Source organism: Rhincodon typus, unplaced genomic scaffold, assembly GCF_021869965.1.
Source record: "Rhincodon typus isolate 14 unplaced genomic scaffold, sRhiTyp1.1 hic_rhity00001400, whole genome shotgun sequence".
In the NCBI taxonomy this organism is placed as follows: Eukaryota; Metazoa; Chordata; class Chondrichthyes; order Orectolobiformes; family Rhincodontidae; genus Rhincodon; species Rhincodon typus.
The window spans coordinates 13,964-25,804 of NW_025967038.1; the positions used below are offsets into that span (position 1 = coordinate 13,964).

An 11,841-nucleotide genomic window follows, 5' to 3' on the forward strand; every position below is an offset into this window, starting at 1 on the left:
GCTAGGCAATGATTATCTCCAACAAGAGAAAATCTACCCATCACATCATGGCATTAGCATCACTGAATTCTTTCATTTACCCTTGCTAACAAATCCTTGGAGACATCCACCTCATGCAATTCTTCCCTCACCACTTAACAATTCATTTCATGAGATAGGCTTGAATAAAAGGTAATATCATTAAACCTTTATTCAAGTTTATACAACTTCATTCTGAAAATGTTTTGCTATAAATGTTCACTTTATAACTATACAGATTGCAATTCTGCAACAACCAGAAAATGTTGCTACATAAAAAAGGTGTAATTGACTACATGAAATTAATGTTATTGCTGCATTTAGAAAGTCATTTGATTTTTTTTGTTTCCTCAGATTCAATTTAGATTGTTACAATACTTGCGTTGATTCAGTAAAGACACATCACATGATTTTGTTAACCCTATCAACTTAGCACAAACACTACGGGCAGAATTTCACTTAAAAAAGTGACAATATCTGAATAAATACACAAATTAGCCAGCAACTTGTCAAAAAGGATAAAATGTCCATGAATTGTAAAGATGCTACCTTGTACATAACATTCCCATAATTTTGACAGTGTTCACATTTGCATATTAAGTCTCTCTACTGAAGGTCAAGTTTAATAATTAACCGCACAAGTATCCTCTCAATAATGCAAGTACTGTAAATGACTGTTAATGAACTTCTCTTGGCCAGACAGTGAACAATTATAAGTGTCGAGTGTTATTCAGTTTGCCAATGGTTATAATTTTTCAAAATGTCAAATATTGCATTTTTCTTTACAATTTTTCTTTCAATCTTTCATGTTTCTCCACATCTGCTTTGACAGTGAACAAATTTTAATTCACCCACCTTCAGTTTATATCTGAATACTTGAATCACATTGATTAAAAAAATAGCCTGTTCATTCATTGTTCGCTTAAGTTCCAGTTGCCCTTGCAGTGGCATCAGTGCACATTTTCAGCAATTTGGTGGGTAAAAATGACACAAAGTTAAATATGCCAAAAAGAAAATGTCCAATGTACACACTCTAGCAAAATCTGGCCCTTTTGACATGGAAAAGACTGTACTGCATTTACAAGTATTGTGCAAGTATTGCATACAAAAATTAAAAGGGGAAGCATATTGCAACACATATTTCAGAATCAACGGCTGGGAGATTTTTAAAGAGCTTGTACAGCAGATATGTACAGTCCTGGTCAAAGAGGGAAATTGTAAGCATTTCATTACAAGTGCTAAAGCATATACTTCAAAAAATGTCTCAATTTCATTTCATAATCCACTGATATTGCTGTCAAATTTGTATTGAATACTGCCTCCTGGTGATGGAATACAATTCCTGCCTCAAAGTAAAAGTCCTTTTTGGCAAATTTTACACTGTTCAATTTGATTTTTTTCCTTTTGTGCTCTTAACACAAAAATGCAACATTGCCATTTTAAATTCTGTTCATTCTAAACATTAAAATTATGCAATATATAAAAATACTGATATATTAAAATAATCTCAATCTTAAATTTTAGCTAAAAAAAAAAATCAATGACTATGCATAAATCTGAACTTTTTTTTTGGAAAAGGATTTATTGAAATGACTTTAAATACTTTTGTGATAGTTCTTCAAAGTCTATCTTACTTTCAGATATCAAGTTAATTCACAACAGAAAAACTAAACATTTGCGAAACAAACTTCAGATTTTTCTTCCATACTATAAATTCAATATGAATGCTAGCCATCACTGTTCACAATACGATAGTGATGGGCTAGATAAGGATCGCAAGAGTAACAAGCATAGCATAAAATATATTGTGATTAAATGATAGAATCCCGACAGTGTGAAAGCTGGCCATTCCACCCATCGAGTCCATACCAACCTTCTGAAGAGCATCCCAACCAGACCGCCCCCCCACCCAGTCCCTGTAACCTCACATTTCACATGGCTAATACACCTAGCCTGCACATCTTTGGACTGTGGGAGAAAATTGGAGCACCCAGAGGAAACCCACACAGACGGGGGAAGAATGTGCAAACTCCACACAGACAGTCACCTGAGGGTGGAATCGAATTCAGGTCGTTGGTGCTGTGAGGCAGCAGTGCTAATCACTGAGCCACCATGAATTCAAACAAATGACAAGAAGCATTTCTTTTGAGTGCCATCAGCCCAGTGACAGATTACATCAACATATGCTAAGTATGGGATCCTGACAGACACTCAAAAACGGAGCTGAACAAGCTTCTGACAGAAGACAATTCATGCTATAATAAGAATACCTGGAACTAGCAAAACTCATGAATTACTATGGGATTTGCTTGCATTTCAGGAATGAGGAGAAATTTCAATAAGGTCTTCCTAAACTGACTTTAGATATTTTTTCCCATAGTACCCAAAAAATTGCACAAATTCAGGACATTGGGATGATAGCCATGTTTGAAAGGCTGTCCAATTCTGAACAGAAAGACTTCGGTGGGACGTGTTTTCTTCCCATCGTTCTTTTCCATTTGCAGGCCTGTAAATTTATATATATATATATATATATTAATACTTGCTATATTTGAAGCCTATGGATAATAGGCTAACAGCGTAAAATTTAAATTTGTTTCAACAAAGTTTTAATAGTAAAAAAAATTGGCTGCTGCTGTTTTGGCAAATACAGGTTCACTCAGTTTGTCTCTTGCATGCACATGTTCTAATCATAATCATGTCCCATCTAGACAATTGCAGCAAACAGAAGCTAACTGCTGCCCCACAGGCAGGAAAGAGGGGAAAAACTTTTAAATATGAAAAAAATACATGACATACATACTAGAAATCTTTTATATTCCCTGCGAGTAGCACACTGTTTTCACACGCATGACAATGCCACTCAAGTCCTCCTACTGCACATAAACTTCCTCCACTTTGTATGAAGATGGCATTATTATTTAAAGGGTAGAATTGTGCAGTATTTTTAAATGGTTTACATAAGCTACGTGTGGTTTCTTTTCTGGAATTCACACGTTAAAGTATCAATTACTCTACGCCTGCAGATTTCTTTTCTCCAAAATCCATTGGTTTATCTATTTAAAACAGAATTCTGGAAATACTCTGATTAAATGAGATTTGAAAAGTGCAAAGGCAGACTGAAGTTTCAGAATAATCCCCGTCACTCTAGTGTTGATGATTTCTTGAAAAATTTACCCCTCTTTTCAGGTGCTGAAGGACAAACTAAGCATTTTCAGAATTTCCTCTTCTGATCTCTGAACTCCAGAATTTCCAGATTTTCTCTTTACATCTGCTAATAGAACATTTCACTTAGCCAATTTTAAGGAAGTAGAGATCTTTGATTTTGAAATCTGTCACTGCATTTTTACTTAATTGTGTAAAGTACAGGAAAACGAATTTTAAATAAACATCGATGGAAATTTGCAACTACACTTCATTATCAAGTTAAAGAAGGTTTCTTGACACCAAAATGTCTAAGAATTAGAAGTCACATTGACAAATGTGGTTTAAGATAAATTTAATTTGTGTAATTCAAAGATAATAAAAACGAAGTACCACATATTTCCCTTTCTTAACCCATCTTGTGTTTCAGTGTTTAAGCCGGATTTCAGTCGCCAACCATTCAGGCCATGTTCTGGAGTTTAACTCAGTTTTCTCATCTCACCAGACTAAAAAGCCCTCAAGCATCAAGTCTGTACTGGAATAGGGAAATAGATGCAGCAGTGTAAACATTTAAAGCCAGCTCATGAAAGCTAAACTATACTAGCAGCAGTGTAAAACTGAATGCAACTCCAATGATATCATCAAAGCCGAGCTTCACAATCAAGCTTATAGCCTTTCCCACAAATAAACAAGTTTAACTTATTTTTTATAGGTTAAAAAATAATATTTTAACAAAAGTTCATTATTAAAGAGATCACATATAAAACAAAACTTTCACTCACATTTCTCCTGAGGCAACTGTTCAACACTTTCAAAGTCCTCTAAACCTGAACTTACTACTAAATTCAATGATTCTCCAAATACACAAAAACTGATGGCTAAATAACAGTAACGAGTGGCTTCATTACTCAGCATAAATCATACCATACAGCTTTCTCAGTGACACACTAATTTTAAGGATGTATTTAACCCATAAACAAAAACAAACAAGCAACTGTTATACCTGAACATGTTCCATAAAAACAAGTTGCTATACCTTCTGTCATTGAACTAATCCTCGATTAGGATATTCAACTACAAAAAGAATAAACATTTTAACAGGTTTCATAAAACACTCAACATACCTCTGTCTTTTCTCTTCATCTTTCAAAACTTCATAGATAGCCACTAACTATAAACAAAAAAAAAGTCAAAATACAAAGTACTTGAACAGAAATACAAAATAAAAGAAAGGCTAAAGAAGAAAAAGGTTGCTCTTACTTGTCTAAATTGAATTTCTGCATTTTCATCTTTGTTTTTGTCCGGGTGTAAGATCAAAGACATTTTCCGATAGGCTTTCCTTATGTCAGCAGATGTAGCATCCTGCAAAATACAAAGTCGACTTTGTCAGAAATATATAAGGCTCTTAGCATAGTGCTATGATCGAGGAAGACAGCAAACCCAGTACAACTCCTCAGGCGATGTAATTTGAGCAACACAAGCAATAGCCACGCTATGCATTCAGCTGCACATGACTAAACAGTCATTGGTTCTGATTTCCTATTCTTTTCCACATCTCTGAACTAGTGCAAGACAAAAAAGTCAATATAATTTCGCCAAAACCTTCTGGATAAGGACTTTGTTCAACAGTGAAGGAACAGGGAGGTGAATACAGCCTATTACTAACATGAAACTGCTTAAACAGAGGCACCTGCTTGCTGGGAGACCAAGTTTCCACTTATTTATGCTCTGCATATTGATGCAACGAATTTTCTTTCTTAAAAATTGCATGCAACTTTAGTATTTCTAACAACGCTTCTACTTTTTGCCAAAGAGAGCTTTCAACCCATGTGTGAGAAGGCTGTAGCTTCAAATTAGCTAGCAATTAGAAGACTTGATAGATCTGTAAAACAGAAAGCAATCAAGCAAGCAGTTTTGCAATTCCAAAATTAAGACATGTTATGCATAAAATATTGTTTTGAAATGTAAAGTAGGGAAATAATAAATCATAGAATTTCAGCTAAGTAGTCTTGCTATGTTATCTTAATCGCAAACAGTTACTACACAGTATTTCTGTCCAACATATTTGCATGCATATTTCCCAGTATAATTCAAATTTTATATAACCCCACCTTACGCAGAGATGGAAGTTATTTTCCTTCAAAGGCTTTCAATAAATAGATTGCAAAATACAATTTGATAATTGATAAAATCTCAACCTTAAATCCAAACCAATAGAAAAAAAATTAAAATTTGCAAAGATCTTCATATTTCAATATTAAACCGAATGCAGCACTTCAACTTTTGCCTACTACCACAGTTTCAAATTCATATTTAAGTGTTACTAATTTTAACAAGAAATCATCTGGAGCAGATGTCACATAAAAAAAAAAGTGGCCAATTCAAGAACTCTGAAATATAAATTGCCTTCAGTACTACAAATGGACTCAGTTTAATTCAAAATGTAGCTCCTCGAGTAACAGATTGACATTAACGCACAATAGTGCTGTCTATGCATTTAGCCCTCAGGTTCAATAATTCTGTTTCTAGTGTGCTTTGTTAATGATTTATGCTTAAAAAATGAAAAAGAGCAGTACAAGAAAGGACTTCTAAAGAATGTGACAAGCAGCACTGAATCATCTGCAGTACCTAAAGCAACTAAGACTTCAGATTACAATTTAAGGTTTAAAACTGAATGTCTGCTACTATAACATTTTAAAATCAATCTGTGTGCTTCGAAAGTAGTAAATACTAAGTAATTTCAAACTTGAAAAATATTCCAACATGAAAAGTATCTACAATCCTTCCTGCACCCTCTCAGTTCATATATGGCAAATTGTTTCAATTCTCTATTAATAAAGCAGCCATATCCTGTAAAACTTTCATTTTGAAATACTGTTGCAAAAGTTATGTGAATGTTGTTAAGAATTACAACAGTCAAAATGTCTGCATAAAACTCAAGGCCTTCACCCAGTTTGGACTCTCTAACAAAGTGTACTAGGAAAGCAATCATTTTCTGCCTATACTACTCTATTTAATATCATGTTTATTAGATGTTTTTACTAAAAACCTGCATATTTGTTGTTTATAATTTAAAATTATGTTAAAACTGTATATACGTCAACACAAAATCCAATGACCTAAACGTAATTGTTCTTAAGTGCTCCACAAGTTGTGCACAAATGACACAAACAAACAAACAAACATTCTAAAGCTGCAACTTATCAAGGCACTACAAAGTAGCTAATTTGTACAAAGAAAGACAGGAGACTCCACACCTAGCAAGTTATCTTGGGATTAAGGAAAAGCCAGTTACGATAAAATGCAACACAAATGGATTATAAAAACAGCATGGAAAGAGAATGGCTGCAAATGAGGGAATCCAATATAAAATTGGAAAAATACAATAAAGTCTAACTGCAATTGAAAGCAAATTGAAATTGAAATAGTGTGTTTTGCAGCTCAAACCTGAACAAAGCCTTGCTATTTAAAACTATAATTTGCTTGGCCTTATTTAGCAGTTTTGTACATGGTTCTTTGTAATACTATTTTCAGATCTAGAATAATGAGCTGGACTAGTGTAGTTGGTTCACAAAGTGGTAAGTCATCGGTTCCTATTTACAACAGGCAAAAATGTTGTATTTCCTGCAACATACTCCCTCCCCGCCTGTCCCATAATATGCTACATTAATCCTTAGGTAAATCAACAGCCAGAATAACGGCAATGCTGCCCAGCAAAGAGCCAGTTCATCATCTTGGAATGGAAAAAAAAAAGCAAAAGCCACAGTTTATGAACTAGTTTAGAGATTTTTTTCAGAAATTTCAGCTATGTACTTGACACTCAGGTGTTACACTTGTGATCAATTTCACATTTTGGATAATTAAATATTTTAATCTTATAAACAAAAATGTTTTGAGATTTCAATGTTTCAAAGTTGTAATTTGCATAAAGCTAACGGGAGAAGTAAACTGGGCATTCAATTACAAGCTCCAGGCTGTGATGTAATTATTTATTACATTTTCAAGTGTATCAGAAAATTAGACCATCAATTAAAAATAAGCCCTGATTGAAACAATTCATCAATTTTGTTCACGTTGTCCTCAATGTGTTTTTTTCCAAATGTTGAAGAAATATTCTGTTGTTCATATGTTGAACAATTTAAATAAATGCGCCAGTGTTCAGTTTGGGTTGAACGAGTTAAGTTTCAAAATTTTAAACTAAAATATCAGCAATTGAGCATCATAGGATGATGTCAGTAAGTGGACGTTTTATTGCACTCGTTTGTTTCTGAATAAAATCATTTTTTAAAACTGGTTCTCCCCTCTAGTCCTCAGGTTGCTTACACTTAAGCGTGGATTTCATTCCCATTTCAACAAGGAACTATTCAACCACAGATAGCATCACAATCAAACCAGCTCTGGCCCAATTCATCAGCCACAAATGCACATTTGATCTAGGGCCATGAGATACGAATTGATGGCAAAGTTATTTTATTTTTCTCGTTTTCCCCACATTGCTGTGGCTGAGATCAGCTTAATTCAGGACATACTAGAATTAACCCTGGGTTGTTTGAACAAAGATGTAGAACAGTTTCATTGGTATTAACCCTGAAATTTACACCATGCAACACCAGCGAGCAAATCTATAACGTTCATCTCTAACATTTGTTTTTCCATTGTCTGGGTGGAAATATCGGCAAGTTAACACCTTCTCAAAAATAACGGAGTTGTGAAGATAGCCAGTTAAGTGCACATCTACTCATATTCCACAACATAATTTCTGTGCCACTGTTTCTCATCAGAATTACATCAATTTCTCTTTTAAAATAAATAAAATGATTGTAAAACACTTGCCACTTTAACCCATTTGACAAAAATGCAAGTTACCATGGAAACTACTAGGTTATATAGCACAATGAAACTAGATTAACAGATGTGGTTGGACAGACAGAGTTACTATAGTACACTGGGTAAGTGACTATCTTTACAAATATCAATTTAAATTGTCTGCTATCTCAGACTTGGTACCTCAACACTCACCACTTACATGAGATATCTTTTACTCCCTTCCACCAAAACTAAAATCCAATAAAAATAGCCAATGTTATCAAAATTTTTATGCAATAAGTTTCAATTAAAAAAAAACATAAGACTTCTATAATATTGTACAGTGAAAATCAATTGCATGCAAGATTGAAGAGTTCTCCTACAGTCCCTTACCTAGCCTCAAAAACATAAATGTTATTCATCCTTCAGTTCTTGGCTTACATTTACAAACCATCATTGATTACGAAGGTCGAATCTAATTTTAATTAGGACAGTATTTTGTTTGCACAGACATAGCCTTGTTTCTTGTAGCTGGTAGCAGAATAATAAAACTGTGTGAAATGCATGCTCCCTGACAAGTTAGATTTACTTGTATTATATTTAATCTATGCCTGGCCTTGGAAAGAATTCTGAAACAAGGTTAGCACAACAAAAACTAAAATTATCAGGATTGCTACCAGTGCATTTGTTTTGTGTCTCTTAGGCAGTTATTCTTGCAAATGCACTGTGTTGATGCACAACCCCTGTTAATTAATTAAGCAGAAAGCTGGAACTATTTCACCATAACACGCAGAATTATAGTACAAAGCACCTTTATTTGCCACAATAACATACTGTACCAACAGATCGTATCAGTATTCAAACCCATGATAATTGTCTAATTTCTTCTCTGCATCACAAGAATATTAGTTATGATAATCGAAATAAAAGAGGAGAAACAGCTATAAAGCTCTTTTCATTTAAACGAAAATCACGTTTAGGTATTTAATTAAGTCATCTAATAGCAAAGACATTGCAAAACAAAAAAAGGATGGAGTGCAACATATACTCCAAAACATGGTAAATGGCATAACAGCAAATGAAAGATCAGTATCACCCAGGATGAAATACTTCATAGCTCAGTACATAGTGGCTTTAACTGTTAGTTAATTTGTTAAAGATAGAAACAGTGACTAAGCTACATTTCCTAATGTGAATTATTTGAAGTGGGAACTACACTGAGGCATGAACTGATTCGGTGGATGCCATGTAGATTCCATATCCCAACCTAAAATTTTAATTAACTCATCTTCACTAAATTAAACAAAAAATCCTCAAAATCAAATGCAAATATAAAAATTTGCTTGCCTACAATTCACTATTTAAGGTGATGCCAAGAGAATAATTTTCAACACAGCTCTCCCTACTGCCTTAGAATTTCAAAGCTAAAGATTTAATAGTAGATAAACCAGAGTAGGTTGGTTCTACTGGGCAGAACAAAAAGAAAACGCAACAGTTCTTATTGTAAGCAATTATCTTGGTTAATTGAGAGTGGTTACATTTAACCTCTGCCTAGCAAGGCCAGATGTATGGGTGGAAATCAATGCGATGTTGAGCTGTTGCTCTCAACCAACACAAAAGAAGGTTCAGAAGGATTTGTGCTTAGAAGGGTGATGAAGTTAGATAATTCAATTGAACCACTGTGCATATGCTTCAGACATACATTCTGTTTGGTAGACAGATTGAGGGGTTCTGAAACGTGGGACTGTATTGGAGAGCATTAGAAAAGTTGATGCGATAATCAGGAAAGTACTTTTTTAAAGAAAAGTTGCAGGAGCAGTGCGCCAGCTTCAATGTCTTTTTCGTGGGGTAGTGAGAGAAAGAAAAAAAGAGAGAGGTTGGTCTTTCCCTTTTCACTATCCCAGCTAAACTCTGTTAAATCTTGAGAAGGTAGACTATTACAACTAGTTGTTGGGGATTTACAACCAGCTACAAAAATGTAGGATGCAGCAACTTACAGCTAGCTTGCAAACCATTACTTAGTGAAACAAGTTTTTCCCTGTTGTATAGTAAAACTTAAAATTATTTACATGCTACTCCCAGGCAAAGAACTCAACTTCAATGCCTTTTTCACTGTATACCGCTGCCTGACCATAACTGAAACATGTCCTATTAAATCAGGCATTAACAAACTGATTCATAAATGCTATGATTGAAACTTAGTTTTAAAATAGCAAATCAAGGCAACCTAAAAATTTACAGTATGTTCATTATATCATTGTTTCCTTTACTCAAAATGTGAGATTAAAAATTAAAAATGTAATAAAGTGGCTAGCACATAATTTAAAGGGAATAATTTACACAATGCTTCTACATAGTATCAGCATACATTTAATGCAGGAGAATGGGAGTGAATCATTTCAATATTTAAAATAAATCCATAGTTCTCTTCACACTGTTACAGAAGACAGAACAAAAAGATGTATATTGAAAAAGTATCTGAGCAGAGTCATGCCTCACAGGTTGTCAACTTCTTAAACCCACAAACTGATCTTGCTTATCCCAGGTACCAAGCATATATGCATTTCTTCAATGTACAAGGGATTTAAGAAACTGCACAAGCCAACATCAGGACGCACACACAAGCAAGTTAAAGATGCTTCAAATGTCCCAAATACATTAACCAGAGATACTGCACAAACTAAAAGTTGTGGTGTCCTGCAACCATGTTCTTATCAATCTTTTTTTTAAAAAAAAAAGAATTTGCTGCCAGCAGGCCAAGTCGCTGAAAAGGTTCAATATACTTCTCTACGTGCAAATTTAAAGTCAACTTTCAAATTCATTTTGCTGTTTACCTCAGTGTGATAATCAAGAGCAATGACTTTAAAAATTGCACACATGGCAACTTACAAAATCTCAACTCACAATTCCATACAACATTGAGCATAACAGAACACTTCCCTGAAGTTCCTTTAACGCCAATGCCAAACTAAGACAGTCACTGCAATAACACTCATCGGAAAACTGCAAAATTTTAAAATTGCAGAAACTGACCATGTCAAAGGAATTCCCCACCACACTTAACTTCCGTGTTTGTTTAGCTATTTGAATGGCTTAATTATCACAAAAGGTGCATCTGTTTTGAATTTCAGTTTTGGTAAAAGTTCTGAAGTATATGGTAAAGTAGAATGCTAGAAATATATCTTAGAGTTTGTATCGCTCATCAAATTTTGCATAGCAGGTTTCGTAGGGAGGCCAGTTTCCATCTTTGATTATCATCATCAGCAACTTCTTTTAAGATTTGTCATATGAGCAAAACTAGAAACTTTTTTTTTCTTAAATAAAGATGTACATTTTTTCCATTGTTTCAACACTTAGTGAATTGAATCTTCTAGAACCAGCAAACAAAACTACATCTGAAACCATAGCTTGATCTTCACAACATTTTCTGCATCAATTCCCAATGAGTCTGAAACATCTGGATTAAACTAAAGTATAGATTTAAATTTAAACACCCACCTGACCTCCAACCTAGGACAGAGTAAGAAAAAGGGAAGAAAAACTGTCTCTTTAAGAATTAAAATATGCCCTGAAAACTGTGTGGTGCAATTATTTAGCCATTTAACATAACACTTTATTTTTAGCAATATGAAATACAAATGCAAAATTAAGGAATTCATCAATGGGACCTTTAGAACAAAATGAGTGTGATTCAGCTCCTTCGTAATTCATAACTAAATTAACAGAAATCTTTGGTTAATACATACTATGGCAAGCTCTGCAGTGCTGCCATCAGGTGGTTAGCTAGGGGATGGCAACTGAAACAATTCTCTTGGTACTATGACAACAAGGTGTAGAGCTGGATGAACACAGCAGGCCAAGCAGCATCAGAGG

The 11,841-nt window shown here is 34.3% G+C and overlaps 1 protein-coding gene across 1 annotated transcript; it reads right to left on the reverse strand.

Annotated features, from left to right (window-relative positions):
* Positions 1–1,588: 1,588 nt before the first annotated feature.
* On the reverse strand, positions 1,589–4,623 carry LOC125481240 (dnaJ homolog subfamily C member 1-like). Its single transcript, XM_048592530.1, has 3 exons — positions 4,423–4,623; positions 4,287–4,333; positions 1,589–2,524 (listed from the first exon to the last, which is right to left on the reverse strand). Exons 1-3 carry the CDS (start codon positions 4,483–4,485, stop codon positions 2,368–2,370), a joined length of 267 nt encoding a protein of 88 aa, XP_048448487.1. The 5' UTR covers positions 4,486–4,623; the 3' UTR covers positions 1,589–2,367.
* Positions 4,624–11,841: the final 7,218 nt, after the last annotated feature.

Excerpts from the sequence above, each read along its gene's own strand:
- LOC125481240 (XM_048592530.1), bottom strand. The coding sequence starts at position 4,485 with ATGTCTTTGATCTTACACCCGGACAAAAACAAAGATGAAAATGCAGAA. Across the intron at positions 4,334-4,422 it reads CAGAAATTCAATTTAGACAA|TTAGTGGCTATCTATGAAGT; the intron begins GTAAGAGCAACC and ends TTTTGTTTATAG. Across the intron at positions 2,525-4,286 it reads GATGAAGAGAAAAGACAGAG|GCCTGCAAATGGAAAAGAAC; the intron begins GTATGTTGAGTG and ends ATAAATTTACAG.